The sequence below is a fragment of the Chelonia mydas genome, chromosome 20 (assembly GCF_015237465.2).
Source record: "Chelonia mydas isolate rCheMyd1 chromosome 20, rCheMyd1.pri.v2, whole genome shotgun sequence".
Lineage (NCBI taxonomy): Eukaryota > Metazoa > Chordata > Testudines > Cheloniidae > Chelonia > Chelonia mydas.
In genome coordinates this window covers 5324142-5344351 of record NC_051260.2, presented here as the reverse complement: position 1 = coordinate 5344351, position 20210 = coordinate 5324142, and the positions used below count along the sequence as shown (strand labels likewise).

The 20210-nt window shown below is 52.5% G+C and overlaps 2 protein-coding genes across 2 annotated transcripts in view; both read left to right on the top strand.

The window, feature by feature from the left end:
- The first annotated feature begins 2435 nt into the window (after positions 1–2435).
- On the top strand, positions 2436–8523 carry MFSD5 (major facilitator superfamily domain containing 5). Its single transcript, XM_037884081.2, has 2 exons — positions 2436–2767; positions 6542–8523. The coding sequence occupies exon 2, from the start codon at positions 6590–6592 to the stop codon at positions 7946–7948; it is 1359 nt and encodes a 452-aa protein (XP_037740009.1). The 5' UTR covers positions 2436–2767; positions 6542–6589; the 3' UTR covers positions 7949–8523.
- Positions 8524–14566: 6043 nt separating this feature from the next.
- Positions 14567–20210, top strand: part of ESPL1 (extra spindle pole bodies like 1, separase) — a 28528-nt gene continuing 22884 nt past the window's right edge. Inside the window, exons 1-4 of the mRNA XM_037884209.2 lie at positions 14567–14697; positions 16908–17000; positions 17442–18557; positions 19445–19549. Coding sequence (XP_037740137.1) covers positions 16920–17000; positions 17442–18557; positions 19445–19549 — 1302 coding nt within the window. The 5' untranslated portion in view covers positions 14567–14697; positions 16908–16919. The remainder of the gene's footprint in view (positions 14698–16907; positions 17001–17441; positions 18558–19444; positions 19550–20210) is intronic.

The window sequence follows — 20210 nt, the reverse complement described above, 5'->3', positions numbered from 1 at the left end:
GGAGGGGGTACCAATGCCAATCCCTTCTTCTGACCTCACCTTTGTGGCTTTGGTTCCAGGATGGGAACACTCCCAGTACAGGCGCAATCCAGGACTGATGTTGGCCACCCTCCTTTGCAAGCTGGAATCCCGGAGGCACAAGGGTGGTGAAATACACCTTGTTACCTCTCCACTGCCAGGCCCGCACCTCCCATGCCGATCAGCAGAGGATCCAACCCTCCCGCTCTGCAGTCTCCTTGTCCAACACCCAGTCTGGGACCCTGAGTTCCAAAAGCCTGAAACCTTCACTGTTCTACTGTAGCATCAGGGATCATTCTGCTGAGGAGGAAAACAGCTGGTTTGGGAACATCTGCTCGGCTGTGATTGTTGCCCAGAAAGTGACTATCTGGAGCCCACCTTGCAGACAAACACAGCAACAACAATAGAGCCACTGACACACAGAGCCAAATTCTGCTCTCACAGTGGTGTAAATCTAGGTTAACTGGGCAAATCCAGGCTCATAACGAGGCATGCACAGAGCCTCTGTTCCCTGGAAACATGCCCCTTAATCTCTCTAGCAGGTTTTAGCCCAGTTTTGCGTGCCATGCTGCCCACGTACTAAAATGGGCTGCTCCCTCCCATTTCTTGTGATTCTTAATTACATCTCATTTCCCGGCACCAAATGCTGGAGCATGATGCCACACCCGCCCTTTGGCATGCAGCATTTGACCCAAGGTTGGTGAGGCCTCATCTGGAGTACTGTGTCCAGTTTTGGGCCCCACACTACAAGAAGGATGTGGATAAATTGGAGAGAGTCCAGCGAAGGGCAACAAAAATGATTAGGGGTCTGGAACACATGACTTATGAGGAGAGGCTGAGGGAACTGGGATTGTTTAGTCTGCAGAAGACAAGAATGAGGGGGGATTTGATAGCTGCTTTCAACTACCTGAGAGGTGGTTCCAGAGAGGATGGTTCTAGACTATTCTCAGTGGTAGAAGAGGACAGGACAAGGAGTAATAGTCTCAAGTTGCAGTGGGGGAGGTTTAAGTTGGATATTAGGAAAAACTTTTTCACTAGGAGGGTGGTGAAACACTGGAATGCGTTACCTAGGGAGGTGGTAGAATCTCCTTCCTTGGAAGTTTTTAAGGTCAGGCTTGACAAAGCCTTGGCTGGGATGATTTGATTGGGGATTGGTCCTGCTTTGAGCAGGGGGTTGGACTAGATGACCTCCTGAGGTCCCTTCCAACCCTGATATTCCATGATTCTACGATTCTATGATTCAAGGGCAAAGAGACAGGCAGCCCCGATGGAGCTGGAGACCAGTGCCCTAGCACCCAGCAGCCGAATGGGGCTGTGCTGGGGGGAAAGCGCTTCCGAAGAATAAAGAGGAAAGACACTGTATGGTCCAGCAGCACAGCCGAGCAGGGATGGTGGGCCACTGCGTTCGATGTTCACAGTCTGTATCAAGGCCGAGCTGTTTGGATCCGAGGAGCCTGTGCTACTCCCAAGGGAAAGAAATTGATGGGACATTATTTGAGCTACATTTTTCAAATCTATTTCTTTACATAAGTGCTGGGTGAAGCTCTGGGGTCATACAGGGATCCTGATCTCTGCAACACTGGGCTAGCAGGGGCTGGGAGCGCTGTGGAAAAGATGACTTCAGCCCCAGGAAGAGCAAGGGGCAGGCCTGGTGGTAGGCTGGGGAAGGCAAAGGATAAGTGATGAGGTCCAGCAGTGGTTATGGCACCAGCCCTGGTGATTCAGGTTCAAGTTCTGGCTGTGTCACTCGCTGGCTTCCTGTGCGACCTTGGGCAACCCACACCGAGCTTGTCTCCGTGACCACGTACTGCGCGGCAAGCGGAGGTAGAACTGTACAGGTCTTTAGCCTCTCTGCGCCGCAGGGTCCCCTCTTTAAAATGGGGGTAATAGTGCTTCTCAATCTCACGCGGGGGCGGGGTGGGGTTGTGAAGATAAACCCAGTAATGGCTGCGATGCGCTCCAGCGCTGCGGGAATGGGAGCCGTGGAAGCACCTCAGCCAGATAAAAGGGGAGCAGGCTCTGGCGGAGCTTCCTGCTGACACGACGCCGGCCTTGTTGCGACGCGCGGCTGGGGTGACGCCATGACTCCAGGAGGCTGTGACAGGGGAAGTGGTGCTTTGCCCCCCCCGCCAGCCACTTACATGCCCCACACTGGCATTTTGGGGCCTCCCCGCCCTGCCACTTCGCCGGGCTGCAGCACGTGGCCACATTTTGAGGGGGTCCCCGCCGGGCCAGGTCACCCCACGTGGGCGTCACGTGACCCTGCACCCCGCTTTGCCCCCGGCCCCCAGGGTCCTGTGGCCGCGTTGGGAGCGGGCCACGCGCTGATGTCACGCACCAGCAGCACTCTGACGTCATGCGCCGTCACCCCGGCGACGCGAGGATGTCATGAGCCATCACCGTGGCAACGGTAGGACGTCACGCACCAGCACCATGGCAACGCTGGGCCGGCCTCGTGCGCCCAACACCCGCGACTCAGGCCTTCCGGGTGGGGAGGGGGGAGAGGTCCCGGAGAAGGTGCGAAAGCAGCACGAGCGGCCCGGCAACCCCTCCCCCTGCAACGCTCGCCCTGTGGGCGGGGCCAAAGCGGCTCCCCCATCACGTGACCCCTTCTCCAGCATGGCGGCGCCCTGGGCTGCCTCGGACGGGGGCCGGCAGGGTGTCGCGGAAGCGGGTCGGGTTGCGTGTCAATGAGGCGGGCGGGTGCTGGCGAGAAGCCCCCCCCCCCCGCCCCGAGCGAGCGGGGAAGGTGAGGGGCTGAGTGGGGAGCTGAACGCTGGGGAAACTGGGGGGGGGCTCTGGGAACCCCGGGGAGTGGGGGCTCTGCGGGGGGAGGCTCTGGAGGGGGAGGCTCGGGGGTGAGGGAGGGGGCTCTGGGAGGAGGGGGGCTGAGGGAAGGAGGGGGAGGCTCTGGGAGGGAGGGGCTGGAAGGGGAGGCTGCGAGGAGGGGGGCTCTGGGAGGGGGGGCTGAGGGAAGGAGGGGGAGGCTCTGGGAGGGAGGGGCTGGAAGGGGAGGCTGCGAGGAGGGGGGCTCTGGGAGGAGGGGGGCTGAGGGAAGGAGGGGGAGGCTCTGGGAGGGAGGGGCTGGAAGGGGAGGCTGCGAGGAGGGGGGCTCTGGGAGGGGGGGCTGGAGGGGGCTCTGGGAGGAGTGGGGGCTCTGTGGGGAGACTCGAGGGAGAGCTCTCAGGGGAGAGGGAGGCTCAGGCTTCGGGGGAGTGGGGGACTCGAGAGGGAGCGAAGCTGGGGGATACTTTTTGTGCGGGAACGGAGAGTTAGTTGCGGGTTCTGAGGCAAATCCTTGTGGGGGAGCCTGGGGGGCTGTGAGTGGAGGGGTGGGAATGGGAGGAGTCTGGGGGGGGGGAATCCCTCTGAGCTGGGTGGAGCTGCCTGCCAATGGGGGCTGTGGCCCCCAAGTGCTCTTGATGAGGTTGAGGCTATAACTCCACATGGTTGCCCTGCTCAGCTTTGCCCTTTTCCTAGGGAGGCGTGGGGAGATGCTGTGGTGACTCCTCCTCTCCCTTCCCAAGCCCACGTATAAAGTGCTCTCTTCTGTTAAAATGTTTCCTGCCGCTAACAGGGCTGCTGTTGCCACTTTGACCATGTTTTCCGCAGACTGTTTCTATGCTAGTGAGTTTCTCCAGAGCACAGGAGTCAATGTGGTGATGGTTTCAGAGTAGCAGCCGCGTTAGTCTGTATTCGCAAAAAGAAAAGGAGTACTTGTGGCACCTTAGAGACTAACCAATTTATTTGAGCATAAGCTTTCGTGAGCTACAGCTCACTTCATCGGATGCATAAAGTCGGAAGTACAGTGAGGAGATTTTATATACACACAGACCATGAAAAAATACACATTGTAAGGAGAGTGATCACTTAAGATGAGCTATTACCAGCAGGAGAGGGGGGTGTGGGTTGAGAAAACCTTTTGAAGTGATAATCAAGATGGGCCATTTCCAGCACATTTCCAGGAGTTAACAAGAACGTCTGAGGAACAGCGCGGGGGAGGAATAAACAAGGGGAAATAGTTTTATTTAGTATAAAGAAAAGGAGTACTTGTGGCACCTTAGAGGCTAACCAATTTATTTGAGCTGAAGCTCACGAAAGCTTATGCTCAGATAAATTGATTAGTCTCTAAGGTGCCACAAGTACTCCTTTTCTTTTTGCGAATACAGACTTACATGGCTGTTACTCTGAAACCTGTCATTACTTAGTATAATGACTCAACCACTCCCAGTCTCTATTCAAGCCTAAGTTAATTGTATCCAATTTGCAAATTAATTCCAATTCAGCAGTCTCTCGCTGGAGTCTGTTTTCGAAGTTTTGTTGTTGAAGGATAGTCACTTTGAGATCAGAAATTGAGTGACCAGAGAGATTGAAGTGTTCTCCGACTGGTTTATGAATATTATAATTCTTGACATCTGATTTGTGTCCATTTATTCTTTTACGCGGAGACTGTCCAGTTTGCCCAATGTGGTGATGGTTACTGAACACACTGGCCCCTAGCAACTGTACTAAGAGCAATCTCGAGCTCTTTCACATTTGATCTGTCCTCTGGCTTATCTTTGAGCTCAGGTGGGAGAGTGTTGGTGAGAGGAAAGTTTTGATGTCCTGTATTAATTTGCAGGAGGCTCTCAGACCAGAGCACAGAGGTCGTCATCACAAGTTGCAGGTCTCAGCCCATAGGCTTAAAATTGAACAGAGTATACAGGCTAACCTGCTCTTTCACTCCTTGAACAAAAGAATCCCTTCAGGTCAGGTTGGAGGCATGTGGGCAGGGGAATGCGGGTGATGCTGGCTGTGCCCCAGCCTACGCTGTTCTCCCTCTATGACTAAACAGGACTTTTGCCTCCAGAGTGTTCAGTCTGGCACCTTTCACCGTTGCTTTACCAAAAAGAAATAGAGTCTCTTTAAAAGGTAGAGCTACAAAGAAACTCAACAAGAGCATCTGAAGCGCGGTTTAGAATGATGTGAAGGAGGACACAGATGCAAGGGGAGGCTTTATTGTGCCATACCCAGATTAAAGGAGGGGACGGTTCCAGGCACTTTCTGGCAATCTTGTAATTTACAGGAGACCTAAAGGAAGCCATTCTATGGTAATCACTGTGAAGTTTGGCTGTGAAACTGGTGGCATGTCTTTTTGTAATTTTTCTTTAAAAACATGTGCCAAGATGGAAGTTAAAATCTCTGATTCAAGTGTCCCCAGTGGATCTTTCCTTCAGGAACACAGCCAGAGAACTACAAATATCACACAGCAGATCACATGCTTTTTTTTTTTTTTTTTTTTCCTCTTTTCATTGTAACTGTTATCCTCCCCTATGACTTGAGGCTAGGAAAACAGGATGTGATTTTTTTCTAGCATTGATTTGTGGCATTAGCTACTCTGTCCAACAGTCTGTTGGTACCAAAACCTTTACATCCATTCACAATGAAGAGGTATCAAAGATCATGAAACCAGTTGCACCATCTGTGGCCTTGTCTTCACTACCATATGTTATTGTGTTACTACATAATTGTGTAGAGTCAAGTTAGCTGACAGCATACGTCCCATGACTTTGTGGTCAATGTCGATAACGATGAATTGGAGTCAGTGTTGTTGCTAGTTGAGGTTAAACCCTGGGGGTACGATGGCAGGAAGGTCTTTATCACCCAGGGTGAGAAGGATGATTTACTGTGGTCAGGCCATTGGACTGGGATTCAGGAGACCTGACTTCAGTTCCAGCTCAGACACAGACTTCCTGTGTGACCTTGGTCAAGTCACTTAACTTAAATCAGAGAGATCTGAACTGCTGTTGGGATCTGAGGTCCCTTATCAAGAGAGGGATGGAAGAATGCAGCAAGTTCAGCTGATGATTCAGGTTTTGAAAATTTGCAAATATGGGGTTGGAGGGAGGCAGATGAAACAGCTGGAGGGAATCCTAGGAATTACCCCCTATAGGATGGTCTAAAAGCCTAAATCATCTAGTCAATATCTCTCAACCCTTGGCTCATGCAGGATAGCTCCCTGCAATGTATTCACTGGTGTTTTATCCTGTCCAGTTCTAAACATCCTAACTAATGGGGCTTCCGGTACTTCCCTTGGGGAGACTCTTCCACAGCCTGAGAGATCTCAGTCCCAGAAAGGTTTCCCTAATTCTCAGCCCAAGTTTCCCTTTCCTTAGCATCAACTTCTAATTATACACTTCTTCCCCTCCCCTTGGGCCACTCTGAATGAACATTTCCTGGCTGCACTTCCAATTATATGTCTCATCTACCCTGTGGGACTTGGGGGTCAAGTGGAAAGTTTCAGAGGGAGGCCACATGCCCAGCTAAGAACAGAAGGGCCAGAGCACTCTAGGAAGGAGAGAGCATCCCACAGGGTATGTGCATGGGAGCCTGAGGTTAATCTCCAAGCAAAGCCAGTTTGACAGCAGTGCAAGGCGTCACAAACTGCTATGTGCTCGGGGCTGCGGCCTCTGCTGGCTGTCATAAATTCAGGAAAGGTGGCTCTCCCATCTGTGTCTCACTGCAAGTTCTTCTCTTCTCTCAGGTGCTTTGGAGTAGATCCCAGGGGATGCACATGATGTTTTGAGGCACCATGCTACTCACTGCATATGTCGCCTTTGCTGTCCTGCTAGCAATATGCCTGGGTTTGGAGTTCTCCGCCTGCCGCGCCAAGCTCACTGTCAGCGCCTGTACCAACCCTGTCTTCCTGCGGTTCCAGCTGGACTACTACCAAGTGTATTTCCTGGCTCTGGCGGCTGACTGGCTACAGGGCCCCTACCTCTATAAACTCTACCAGCACTACCACTTCCTGGAGGGCCAGATCGCCATCATTTATGTCTGCGGCTTTGCCTCCAGTGTGCTCTTTGGACTGGTCTCCACCTCCTTGGTTGACTGGCTGGGTCGCAAGAAATCCTGCATCCTCTTCTCCCTGACTTACTCGGTCTGCTGCCTCACCAAGCTGTCCTGGGATTACTTTGTGCTGGTAGTGGGGAGGATATTAGGGGGGTTGTCCACAGCCCTGCTGTTCTCCGCCTTCGAGGCGTGGTATGTGCATGAGCATGTGGAACGGCATGACTTCCCGGCAGAGTGGATCCCGGCCACCTTTTCGAGGGCCACCTTCTGGAACAATGTCATTGCGATCGGAGCGGGGGTGACAGCCAACTTCTTCGCTGAGTGGCTGGGCTTGGGCCCCGTGGCCCCATTCATGGTCTCCATCCCCTTCCTCATGCTGACAGGCATCTTTGCCATGAAGAACTGGGATGAGAACTATGGCAAGAAGCGGGCACTGTCCAAGACTTGCATCGATGGTTTGAAGTGTCTGCTGTCTGACCGGCGTGTCCTGCTCTTGGGCACTATCCAGGCCTTGTTTGAAAGTGTCATCTATATCTTCATCTTCCTCTGGACACCCGTTCTCGATCCCCACAACCCACCTCTGGGCATTGTCTTCTCCAGCTTCATGGCTGCCAGCATGGTGGGATCATCGCTGTACCGTATTGCCACATCCAAGAGGTACCACCTCCAGCCCATGCACATCCTCTCTCTTTCTGTCTTGATGGTATTCTTCTCCCTCTTCATGCTGACTTTCTCCACCAACCCTGGGCAGGAGAACCCTTCTGAGTCCTTCCTGGCCTTTTTGCTGATTGAACTCTCCTGTGGGCTGTATTTCCCTGCCATGGGCTTCCTCCGGCGGAAGGTGATCCCAGAGAAGGACCAGGTGGGCGTGATGAACTGGTTCCGCATCCCCCTGAACCTGCTGGCTTGCCTTGGCATGCTTATCCTCCATGACAGCGACTACAAGACAGGTACCAGGAACATGTTCACCATATGCTCTGTGATGATGGTGATGGCGTTGTTGGCCGTCGTTAGCCTCTTCACCGTGGTCCGGAACAATGCAGAGCTCAAGGTGCCTAGCCCGCAGGGGCAGAATGAGCTGTCCTCCCCAGAGCTCTGATCACATGCCTGGCACGACTGGCACCACCCCCCACCCCCCCGTTGGTAAAGTCTCCAAAAGCTTAATACTTTGAATACCAAGATTCTGGGCTAGAGGAGAGGACTCTAAGTGAGAGAGACTCTGTAGAAAAGACAGTTGCTCTGAGGACTGGTCTTTGGGTGTTGGGGCCGGTCCGGTATGTTCTAACTTTCACTTGGAAAAACGTATTGTTTCAAACAAAATTTGTATAAATCACAAGCAGCCTCGTGAGTGCCCAAAGAGCATAGTTTGTTCCTTCCCACCCGTGGAGTGCCTGCGTCCAAAACTTCCTAACCCGGGCCTTCAAACTCTGGGAGCTCCCCGCATCCTCGGTTCTGTAGCTGCCATGTTTGGAGGTGGCGGGAGAGGCCAGGCAGCGGGAGCACATATCACAGCTGCTTGGCCCCTAGCTTTTGCTGGGGGGAGAACAAGGAAAGAGACTCTCTTCACATGTTGGAGGTGTTGACCCCAGTTACTGCATGAGCCAAACTCCAAACCCCTTCACTCTATTATTTTTTTTAAATAAGAAAGAAATAAAACTTTTTCCTTGGAGAAAACATCTCCTGTGGTTTTATTCCTTTGTGTCCTGAAGTCTTTCACCGTGCATGGAAATTTAATTATTCTTACGGTTGTTGGTTCAAGGGCTGCAGATCCGCCTTCGCTTCACTTGGATTTGTTGGGGCCAGGAGATGACTCTGTGGGGGCTGCTATTGATTAGGATTTTAATTCAGGCAGATGTTAACCGCCCTTTCCCAACACCCTGTTAGACAGGAATTGAGAACTGAGTTTGCCAATGCCTGAGCTCTGTGTGTAGCTGGCTGGCTGTCATGGAGTACCTGGTTCAGGAAGCATCTGGCTCTCTGCCCCGCATGAATATTGAATAGAGGATTCCTCTCAGCAACTGCAACCTCAAGCCCAATCTAGAATCCTGATCACGCCACATTTTAGAACAGGGTTTATGACTAGTTTGGTGGCATGATTGTCTCTAAACATGGCTGCATTCCCACAGAATGTGGTTAATACTTTGGTTAGGAACCAAGGCAGCTGACAACAATGAGTTGCCCTTGCCAGTCATGCAGGCGTATACTTGTCTTCCTGTATCCAGTTCAGTAGTTTCAGGTGAAACTAGTTTGGCCTGTCCTCCTCCATCACTGAGTGCATTGCCCCACGGGTTGCTGGTGCTGCTTTTTGCCCATCCTCTGGGCACTCTACCCCTTCTGCATTAATTTGGGATAGATGCCCAGCTATTCCCTGAATGCGCTAATGCAAATAGGCTTTGGCAGGGTGGTAAACAGGGGTGAGGTTGTGTTGCAGATATGGGGGGGAGGGAAAGATGCCAGGACCCCCAATTAAACCATGTTTGTAAGTGGACTGGAGGAGTGTCAGGAATTGATTACAGAAACATGAATGTACTCAGGGCCTTAAGGGTGCAGCATGCTGGTCCATCTTCGTTAAAGGGGCCCTGAAGTCTTGGGTCTATAAAGAGTAAAAACTTGAAGCCTTGCTCCAGCAGCTTGCATTCCCCTATAGAGAGCGCCCCCTTCCTGTTTCACGGTGAGTGACAAGTTAATGCTCTGAAGTGCTGTGTACAGAATGACTCTTGATAATTTAAAACTCCCATTGCAACTCCCCCTACTGGGATGCCTCAGCATGCGCTCTTCTTCAGTGCCCCCCTGCCTCTGAAGGCAACCCCTGTAGGATGAAGGGGAAGGATGGTTAGGACACTAGCCTGGCACTTGAGACCCGAGTTCAGGTCCCTGCTATGCCACAGATGCCCTGTGTGACCTTGGGCAACTCTTAGTCACTCTGTTCCGTAGTTGCCAACCTGTAGAATGGGGATAAGAGATCTGCCCTGCCTCATAGGGGGATTGGGATGTGTCCTGGATCCCCAGGAGCTATGCTACACCCCAGTGTTTAAACAGTCCCTTGGAGGAGCTGCTTGAGTTGGCCAGACCCCCAAGGGGTCCCATTCTTCCTTAAGGATCGGCCATGGGGCCTCAACACCTCTGCGACTGAGCCCAGGGGCTACAGCTCCCTTGCTTCACACCATGACCTCTGCCCAGCAAGAATGACATAGACTCCCGCTCAGAGACTTGGCCACTCTTCAGGGACCAAGGCACCTCGGCAAGGATTTGCAGTGACGCTAGGCAGCCTTTTCAGAACAGAGCAGGGTTTGTTAGTCATCTGGAACACGGCGTCGGGAAGTCCCTAGGTTAACAGAGAGAAAGAAAGGTTAAAATGGAGTCCATTCTGGCCAAGCCAGCATGCCACACGGACAAGCTGCTGCGGTCTCCATTTTGGCTCTCTCCTCTTTGTCAGTGCAAAGGGAGAGCTCTCTCCATCTCAGCCCTAATGCCCGCCACCAGATGCCTTCTGGGCCATTGTTCTTGAGCTGGGGCCTTTGCTCTGCTTCCCTGCCAAGAGCTGGGTGAAAATCTCCTTTTTGGTTGCTAGGTATGAACATCCTGGCTAGTCAGTGGTGGTGACCCCAAGCATTCAAAAATCATGAGGTAGGCCCCCAAAAGTATGACTGGCTTAAAAATCTTGAGATTTAAAAATAATACATTTTGTGTCCTTTTCATTTGCTTTCTGGGTTTCTGAGCTTTTAGGTCACACTGGGGTCATATTTTCAGGCTTTTCACTGTAATCAGGGGGGCCAGAAACTTACTTTGTATTGTGGGTATGCAACATGGGGATCTGGCAGGGTTGTAAACCAGCTAATGCCGTTAGTTATGTTACCACAACCACCTTAGATTATTTTAAAAGTGGATAATTTTAGAAATCCAAACCACTTGACACTTTTGATGTTCTTTGTTTAGTTTCTGCACTTTACCTAGCATGACCACTCGGTGAAAAGTCAGCTTCGCTTCCTGGTTCTCAGAGGGCCAGATTTTCTACAAAACTCAGCAGTGTTCATCCTTTCCCATTGCAGTAGCATCTGGATACTGAGCACTTTGAAAAATCAAGGCACCTCGCTGTATTCCCACTGTACACTTCAATGTAGACACTACCTACGCCGAATATTGTGAGACTCATGATAAAACTCTGAAAGTTGGCACTGGATTCTACATTAGTCCTTATGTCTCCCTGGTAATTGTTGTAGTTTTACATGCTCACTCTCTCTGTCTTTGAAAATATTCTTTCTTTCTGCTGCTTTGCTGCACACAAACAAGAAGGAAATTGACTTTTCAGAGGGAGGAGTGAAACTGACTCACAAAGAGCTGTCAAATGCACAACACCCCTCCAGTCAATGTTGGTTTCAGAGTAGCTGCCGTGTTAGTCTGTATCCATAAAAAGAAAAGGAGGACTTGTGGCACCTTAGAGGCTAACAAATTTATTAGAGCATAAGCTTTTGTGAGCTACAGCTCACTTCATTGGATGCATCTGTAGCTCACGAAAGCTTATGCTCTAATAAATTTGTTAGTCTCTAAGGTGCCACAAGTCCTCCTTTTCTTTTTCCAGTCAATGTTGTTGTTACTGTTTGTATTATGGGAGCACTTCAGGACTGAGGCCCCATTATGTTAGCAGATGGTCAAACATATAAGAAGACAGTTCCTGCCCCTAAGAATTCACAATCACAATGTAAAAAGATAAGACATATGGATAATGGGGGAAAGGGTTAATCCAGGCAAACACAATGATCGGAGTGATGATGCAAACAGATCTCATATAATAACATCCTCATGAGCTCTGCCCATCCTCCCAATACAGTTTAAAATGTTGCCATTCTGAATGGTTTAGCTCCCAAATAGGAAAGAAAATGGTGGGTTTGATGCTGTATGGAATCTGGGGGACACTTTAGGATATTATGAATATTAATATTGTAAAATTGCAATGAGTTGTGGCAGATATGCCATGTAAGAGATCTGCAAAAATGTTATAATTTGCCAAATATGATACTCTCATTTATGTGTTTGTATCACCTTTTTATTGGGTTATAGATATGTATGTCTGGGTGAGAGGTTGTCCCGCTTAGGATGCCATCCGATGAGCTGAGATACCACTGAGCCTGTCTATTATGCCAGCCTGGGTACCCTTTTTACCTGTCTTGCTGAGCCATGCTATTCTATTAAGTCTCATCCAGCACACACACAGGAAGGGCCACACCAAACTGAAGAACGAAACAGACACTGAGATCAGTTCTGTGAAGGCTTAGCTTAAGGGACTTGTCCCCAGCACTCAAGTGTCCACCTCTTTGGGGTGCAGACCCAAAGATATACTATTAAATCTGCCTCCTCCCTCAATATGGAGGAAGGTATGCACAACCTCTTACCCCGTCCCCCAATTGTGACTTGTACAACCGGGGTTATACTATAAACAAGAAATATGTTTTTTAACTACAAAAGGTGAATTTGAAGTGACTATAAGAGATAACAGACAGAACAAAACAGATTACTGAGCAAATCAAATTAAATACACAAGCTAAGCTCAATATACTTAAGAAACAGGTTACAAAATGTAATTTTTCACCCTAGATATTGTCACAGGTAGATTACAGAAAGTCTTTTTTTTTTTTTTGATAAGAGAAATTTTTATTTTTTTAAATTCAAAAACACATACAGATTTTTATAAATATTAGAGTAGTGTCCTCCTGTCTCACTAAAACTTACACTTTGGGTGATTATCTCCACACACGAAATCTGGCCAGAAAATGTAGCTTGGGTAATAAGGGGCTTTAGCCAAACACTTGGCAGCTTTGCGGTCACATTCACACTCTATTGTTTGGCATTTGTCTTCTAGTGAATCACACACAGCAGCATTGTCTTCACATTCCCAGTTATAGCTCTCTATCTTGGGCTTATAGCCTGCTTGCTCTGCTTTACTGTAGCAGCAGTCGGGCTTAAAGCAGCACCAGTCTACTTTATCCTTAGGCCAGCCTTGCCCTCCCAGACCACAATAGCATCCATAATGTAGATAGGCAAAATGAGTGCGAAAGGCAGCTGCACTGGCCTGCAGCTGGAGATTTAAGGTATTTCCACTCACAGATTGGACGCCCTCCCAGCCTGGGTTCAACCCTTCTCCCCTCAGTTCAGTTCTTGCTTCCAGTCTGCAGTTTGGTGTGGCCCTGCCTGTGTGTGTGCTTCTAGGGTGACACCCCCAGACGGTTTGGCATCAGCACTGCCTAGCCTGCTTGATTGCCCATTAAGGACCATGAGCTATACAACTGACCCATTGAGAGAAAGCAAGGGATACACCTTATGACTCAGCAAGGCATATGCAGGGGCATGCCTATGGACAGAAAAGGCTTCCAAGCCATGTGCTGGGCAACTTATATTGGAAACAAAGGAAGCACTAGGCCACATGGCAAAAGACTATAAAAGGCAGCTGCATCTTCTCCATTTTGTCTTCAATCCTTCTTCTTGCCTCTGGAGGACCTTTGCTACAAACTGAAGCTCTGAACAAAGGTCTGAATGACCAGTCCAAGCTGTGGATGTGTTCCAGAGGGACTTTCTAGCCAGCAAACTCACCAATACTGCTAGGAACCTGATATATGGACTTTGAAGTCTTTGTATATAGGTGACTGTTTTATCATTTAACATCTCTCTTCTTGTTCTTTCTTTTTTCTTTGTAATAAACCTTTAGTTCTAGACACTAAAGGATGGGCTGGCAGCTTGGTATTTTGGGTAAAATCCAAACCTATACTGATCTGGTAATGTGGCTGACCCTTTGGGGTCAGAAGAACATTTTGTATATGTCAGCAGAGTTTTTAAAATAACTTCTCACTGTACTGGACCTAGGTGCTGACTGGGAGCCAGAGAACTGGAATGCAATAAAGGGGCCTGTGTGATTTGTTTTTTGCTTCTTGATAACCAGTGTGGGGGATCAGAAGCACAGTTTATGTCTGTTTGAGGAGTTTAACTTCAGTGTTAGCCACCAGTCTTGGGAGGATCTGCTCGCCCTTCTGCAGCCTGCCCTGACCTTGGGATTTCCGGTGGGGGCTGCCCCAGGCATCCCGGTCACAGTGGGGAGAATGGGACTAGGGACAGGGGGGAACTTGGTGGAGGAGGGAATGGGGGTGTGTGCACAGATCCTCTGGCATGGGGGTAATGGAGGGATCGCAGTGCCCCTGGCATGGGGAGGAAGGTTTGGAGTCGTATAGAGCCCCTGGCATGAGGGAAAGGGGAAATGGGGGACATACAGAGCACAGGGCACAATGTTGGGGACTGGAGAGAATCCCTGCAACAGAAGGGGTTGGGAGATTGGCAGGCAAGGAGTTTATGGGGACCGGAGGGAGGGATGCAAGGAGCCCCATGTGTGCAATCACCTCGGCTTGCAGGAACGATAAACTGCGTCCCTTCTAGTGCTAGGTATTAAATATGGACCATTCCCTACAGCTCCTATCCCAAGCATAGCGGAGATTTGGGGGGTGGGGGGCACACATTGCACACACAGGTTTGCACAGTGGTGGACCCCAGAGTTCACACACTCCGGCTGACTGGTGCTGGTGCACACGATGAGTTTCCGCACTCGGGCTGGCAGGATCCTCTCTTTGCACGGGGCACACACTGGAGGGAGTTTAATTGCAAAACGGCCCCGCCCCCCACCCGGACTGCTAACGCCCAGCCAGAGCGACCCTGAACTACAATCCCCAGCATGCAGCGAGGCAGGAAGGGGCGGAGCGAGGGGCGCCGCGGGCTGCTGATTGGCTGGGGCGGAGATTTGAACCGGCCCGGGCGCGGGGGGAGGGAGACGGCTTCGGTTGCTGTTACCCCAACCCCTCCCGGCTCGCTGTGAGTGGGGGCTCTGTGGGCAGGGACTCCAGAGGGGGGCGCTGGGAGGAGCCCCCGGGGAGAGAAGGAAGGAACAGGGAGCTGGCTGGGGGAGGGGTATTAGGGGTAGGTGGGGGGGGGGGGGCTGGAGGCTGGGGGAGGGGTATTAGGGGTAGGTGGGGGGGGGGGGGGGCTGGAGGCTGGGGGAGGGGTATTAGGGGTAGGTAGGAGGGGGGGGGGCTGGAGGCTGGGGGAGGGGTATTAGGGGTAGGTAGGAGGGGGGGGGCTGGAGGCTGGGGGAGGGGTATTAGGGGGAGGTAGGAGGGGGGGGGCTGGAGGGTGGGGGAGGGGTATTAGGGGTAGGTAGGAGGGGGGGGGCTGGAGGCTGGGGGAGGGGTATTAGGGGTGGGTAGGAGGGGGGGGGGTGGGGGCTGGGGGAGGGGTATTAGGGGTGGGTAGGAGGGGGGGGGCTGGAGGCTGGGGGAGGGGTATTAGGGGTGGGTAGGAGGGGGGGGCTGGAGGCTGGGGGAGGGGTATTAGGGGTGGGTAGGAGGGGGGGGCTGGAGGCTGGGGGAGGGGTATTAGGGGTGGGTAGGAGGGGGGGGCTGGAGGCTGGGGGAGGGGTATTAGGGGTGGGTAGGAGGGGGGGGCTGGAGGCTGGGGGAGGGTATTAGGGGTGGGTAGGAGGGGGGGGCTGGAGGCTGGGGGAGGGGTATTAGGGGTGGGTAGGAGGGGGGGGCTGGAGGCTGGGGGAGGGGTATTAGGGGTGGGTAGGAGGGGGGGGCTGGAGGCTGGGGGAGGGGGTATTAGGGGTGGGTAGGAGGGGGGGGCTGGAGGCTGGGGGAGGGGGTATTAGGGGTGGGTAGGAGGGGGGGGGCTGGAGGCTGGGGGAGGGGGTATTAGGGGTGGGTAGGAGGGGGGGGCTGGAGGCTGGGGGAGGGGGTATTAGGGGTGGGTAGGAGGGGGGGGCTGGAGGCTGGGGGGGGGGTATTAGGGGTGGGTAGGAGGGGGGGGCTGGAGGCTGGGGGAGGGGGTATTAGGGGTGGGTAGGAGGGGGGGCTGGAGGCTGGGGGAGGTGGGATTAGGGGTGGGTAGGAGGGGGGGCTGGTGGCTGGGGGAGGGGGTATTAGGGGTGGGTAGGAGGGGGGGGGCTGGAGGCTGGGGGGAGGGGGTATTAGGGGTGGGTAGGTGGGGGGGCTGGAGGCTGGGGGAGGGGTATTAGGGGTGGGTAGGTGGGGGGGGCTGGAGGCTGGGGCAGAAGGGCGGGTCTGAGTGTATGGGGGTATTGGGAGAAGGTGTGGGGTGAGGAAGACCCCACTGGCAGCAGGGTGTATAGGGCAGACGCTCCCCAGGGGGGTGGCATGTCTGCTGCTGCTCAGGCAGGCTCTTGGCAGGCGATGCAGAGCCAGGCAGGATTTCACTCTGGCGGTTCTCAAAGTGGGCCGGGACCCCATTTTAATGGGGTGGCCAGGGCTGGCTTAGACTTGCTGCGGCCTGGGGCCAAAGCTGAAGCCTGAGGGCTTCAGCCCTGGGTGTCAGGACTCAGATTTCAGGCTCCCTGTCTGGAGCTGAAACCCTTTTGGCTTTGGTGGTGAGGCCCAGGCTTTGCCACCCCCACCCCCCGCCCTCCCCTGGGGGGCAGGGCTCAGGCAGGCTTAGGCTTTGGTCCCCCATCCTGGGGTTGTGTAGTAATTTTTGTTGTCAGAAGGGGGTCGCGGTGCAATGAAGTCTGAGAACCCCATAGCGAGGCTGTTGGTGAGTTAACAAGGGTCAGTCCCGAGGACTAGTTGAGAAGGATCTGCCGGGGCCCACTCGCAAGTTGGTCCCAGGGGAACTAGGGTGATGGTGGAGAGGTGGAAGCAGGATGGTACTTGGCAAGGTCAATGAAATGGCCTGTAGATGAGCATCGTCATTCAACACTGCAGAAGTTTTGATCTCTCTTACTGTGCACTGTGGTGTGGGAAGATGGGAGGGCAGTGAGGGATAAGAACTTTGAGTACAGAGAACTGGTTTGGATATGATGTTTTCACCCATATGAGGCCAGCACAGGAGACCTGGAGAGGTTCTCTGTGCAATGGGTCTTTACGCACACTTGCGTTTACAGAATTAATTGGCTCGCAGAGTTCAAGGCCAGAAAGCATCACTAGATTCTTTAGTCTGACCTGTATAACACAGGCCAGAGAATGCCATCCAATCACTCCTGTATCGTGGTTCATTCTTCCTTGCTACAGGCCAGAAGTAGGATGAAGCGCCTAAAAGGAACCGATTTTATGGCACGAACCAGCAATTGGGAGGAGACGGGGGTGCTGCTGTTGGAATTGAAGGTGAGACTGCAGGAGAAGACCTCTGAAACCACTCCCACTGTGGGAGAAGTGGAAGTCTAGCTGTTCTCTAGATCGGACCCTTAGCAAGAAGTATGGCCAGAAAAAAAGTTTGGCATTAACTACCAGAAACAGAGGAGGTTTTGTACATGGATACACAGTTGAGGAACTGGGCGTGTTCCATACTCCCTAGTTGTAGGAGTGCTTGGGGGTCACAGCAGGGGACTGGGGATCAGGACTCCTGGGTGCTATCCCCAGCTCTGCTGCTGACTCAGTGTAACTTCTCAATGGACGCTGCTTTCCTTCTGTGCCCCAGACTCTCCATCTGAAGAACCTGACCAATATTGTCCTGTGAGGGGGTTGGGAGGCCTAATATGAAAATGCTCTGAGATCCTCCGATAAAAGGTGTGTATCAGTTGCACTAATCATCTTGTTTCCTTTCAGGAAAGCCTTGCCTGTGCCCCAGAAGACCCAGCCAGTACAAGCAAGCTCTCCTGGCAGAGCACGGTGTGTGATAAAATCCTGCGGGCTTGCAACTACTGGCTGGGACTAGGCAGGAACTGCCTGGCACACTTTGAAAGCCTCTTGGACCTGGCTGAGCTGGCATGCCAGGGTTATATAGCAGCCGGGCCCCAGCGTGTTCCCCTTTATCTGGAGAAAATCCTCTACCACCTGCTGAGGAACATTGCCACCCAGGGAGCCTATGATGCCTGCTTAAGGTTTGCTGATCTGCTCTATGCCAACCTGGCAAGGTGCAGGTCCCCAGAGGTGCCTGCTGAAGACTTTGAGGCCATTGCCAAGAGCAGCTTTAGTGTGCTGTGGAAGGGTGCAGATGCCCTTGCTAAATCAGACCAGGCACCAAAGGAAACCAGGGTGGTGCTTTCAGGCCGGCTGCAGGCCGTGCGCTTTCTGGTCTTTCTGGAGGAAGACTGCTCAGCCCAGCTGCCCCTGGAGCCCCCATTCTTTACCTCCCAAGTTGCTCGTCAAGCTGCAGCTGCTGCTGTGATGTTTGAGGCCCAAAGGACCCCCCTGAGCAAAGAAGATGCCTGCTTCTTCAGCGAGCAGCTTGCTCGCCACCTGATCGTAGCCATACTGGGTGGGAGGAGTGCAGCGGAGCCCTTGCCCCTGCAGCGGTCCCTATGCCTGTTCGAGCTCACCTTGGAGCGGTGCCGGCGTTTCTGCAAGACCAGCTGCTTTGGGGAAGGCAAAGAAGCGATAGACGAAGCCCAGGGCTACCTGGAAGGAACTGGTGACATTGGGAAGGGCTTTGGTGCTGCTCTGGGTCTCCTTCGTGCTGGAGTCCGGCTAAACCAGGTGTTAGCACTGGGTGAGAGTCAGGCTGGGCTGCCCCTCTCCCAAGCTGCTGCAGCTCTGAGCTGTGCAGCTGGAGTCCCTGAGCCCCTGCCCAGAGTGCTGGGTGAAAGCTGCCAGCTCATTGTCTCTTCCCTAAATGGGTACATGAAGAAGAGCAAGCGGAGGCTGTTCAGCCTGGAGGACATCCTTGGCCTTTCCGCCTTCATGGAGGGTTATTCCTGGCTTCTCCGAAGGCTGCTGGATAGCGTGAGTAAAGCTTGTGATTTAGGGGCTTCCCCTAGGTAGGGTGGGGCTTGAGACACAAAGGGTTGTGCCAGGGTTTCATCTGGGCTTTGTGCGCAGCCCGGGAGTGCAGCAAAGGATCAGACCCACTGGCAGCTGGGATCTTTCGAGCTCCAGGGCTCTAAAGCCCAGTCTGGCATTAGGCTGGGGATTGCCTATGGCTGAGGTGCCACTTCCACAGTACACCCGCTTTGCACAGCAGAAAGGAAGCACGCTCTCTGGGTAACTCTACATTCAGGTAAGTCTGAGCTCAGGTAGACATACCTGCACTAGCTTTGATGGAACTAGCGCACTCAAAATAGCAGTGTAGCCACAGCCGAGCTGCCTGAGCACAATCCCGTCTGAGACCCTAAGAAGTACGTATGCGAGCGGCTAATGTCTGCTGCTGCCCATGCTGTAGCAACGCTGTTTTTAATGTGCTAGCTCGATCCAAGCTAGCGTGTGTTGGTCTCCCCAAGATGGAAATTACACCTCCAGTTGCAGTGTCGATGTCCCCTCTGTCTGGGAATCATGTGGTCTTCCAAAATCTAACCTGCTAGGGTGCACAGGTGTGTCTCCACCTGAAAAAGGGGTTCTGCTGACAAATGCAAGCTTCCTTTCTCTGAGCTAGATGAGGACTAATAAGGATGCATCACAGGTGAGTGGGGTGGGCCTGCATCCACATACTAGCCAGTTGCTGCTGCTGTTGTTTGATAGCTCATCTGTCTGCCAATTAATGATAGTGCAACCTTTTGTATTGTTTCAGTGGGGCCTGATCCATGTGTATTGAGCTGGTACGGATGCTCCTTGGGGATGCCAGTGTGCATTCGCCATGCTGATCTGTGGACTGCCTTTTTGTTTTTCCTCTTCAGATTCCTCCTGACAACATGAAACAGCAACAAGCCGTGAAACAGCTACACTATCACAGCCTGCAGCTCTGCACCACAGTGGCATATGATGCCTTCCTGGGTTCCCAGGTACTGGCAGTGGAGGGAATCGGGTACACCGCTGGGAGTGGGCAAGGGAGATTTCCAAGAAGTGTGGGTGCAAAAAAAATTAAGCTTCTCATTGCTGGACTGGTCCCAATCTGAGGCCACTGAACTCCCATGTGGGGGCTGGTTCACTGAGGTCCTGGCTCAGCAGGGCTCTGAGTGCTGTTATGGCAACACTCCCCCTCTCTGAGATTGCTCAGTCTCATCCAGCCTACCCCTGAACAATATGATGGATGCCTTATGCAGCCTTTCTTGGTTGGAAGGTTTCTGATTAGACTGGGCTGAAGATGCCATAGAGCATCACTGAATGACCAGCAGGTCAGCAGGAGATGTCCTCTAGGAGCCATGGTTCTTGCAGGTTGTTATGAGCATAAGGTACATTTATTACACCAGGGTTCCCTCTTGTCAGTTGCTTTCTGCTCCCACCCAAATGAAGGCAGTATGGTCACGTGGTTAGTATTGGGAAATCTGGATTCTGTTCCTGAATCTGCCCTTGACTTCTTGTAAACCCTCAGCCTTTGACTCTGGGCTGCACTATTAGAGAGGCCTAGTAGACTGGGACTCAGGAGACCTGGGTTCAATTCCTGACCATCACTGCTTTGCTGGGTGACTTGGGCAAGTCACTCTGCCTCCCTGTGCTTTAGTT

What these genes read in the sequence shown, in the direction of transcription:
- MFSD5 (XM_037884081.2), top strand. Translation starts at nt 6,590, where the DNA reads ATGCTACTCACTGCATATGTCGCCTTTGCTGTCCTGCTAGCAATATGC.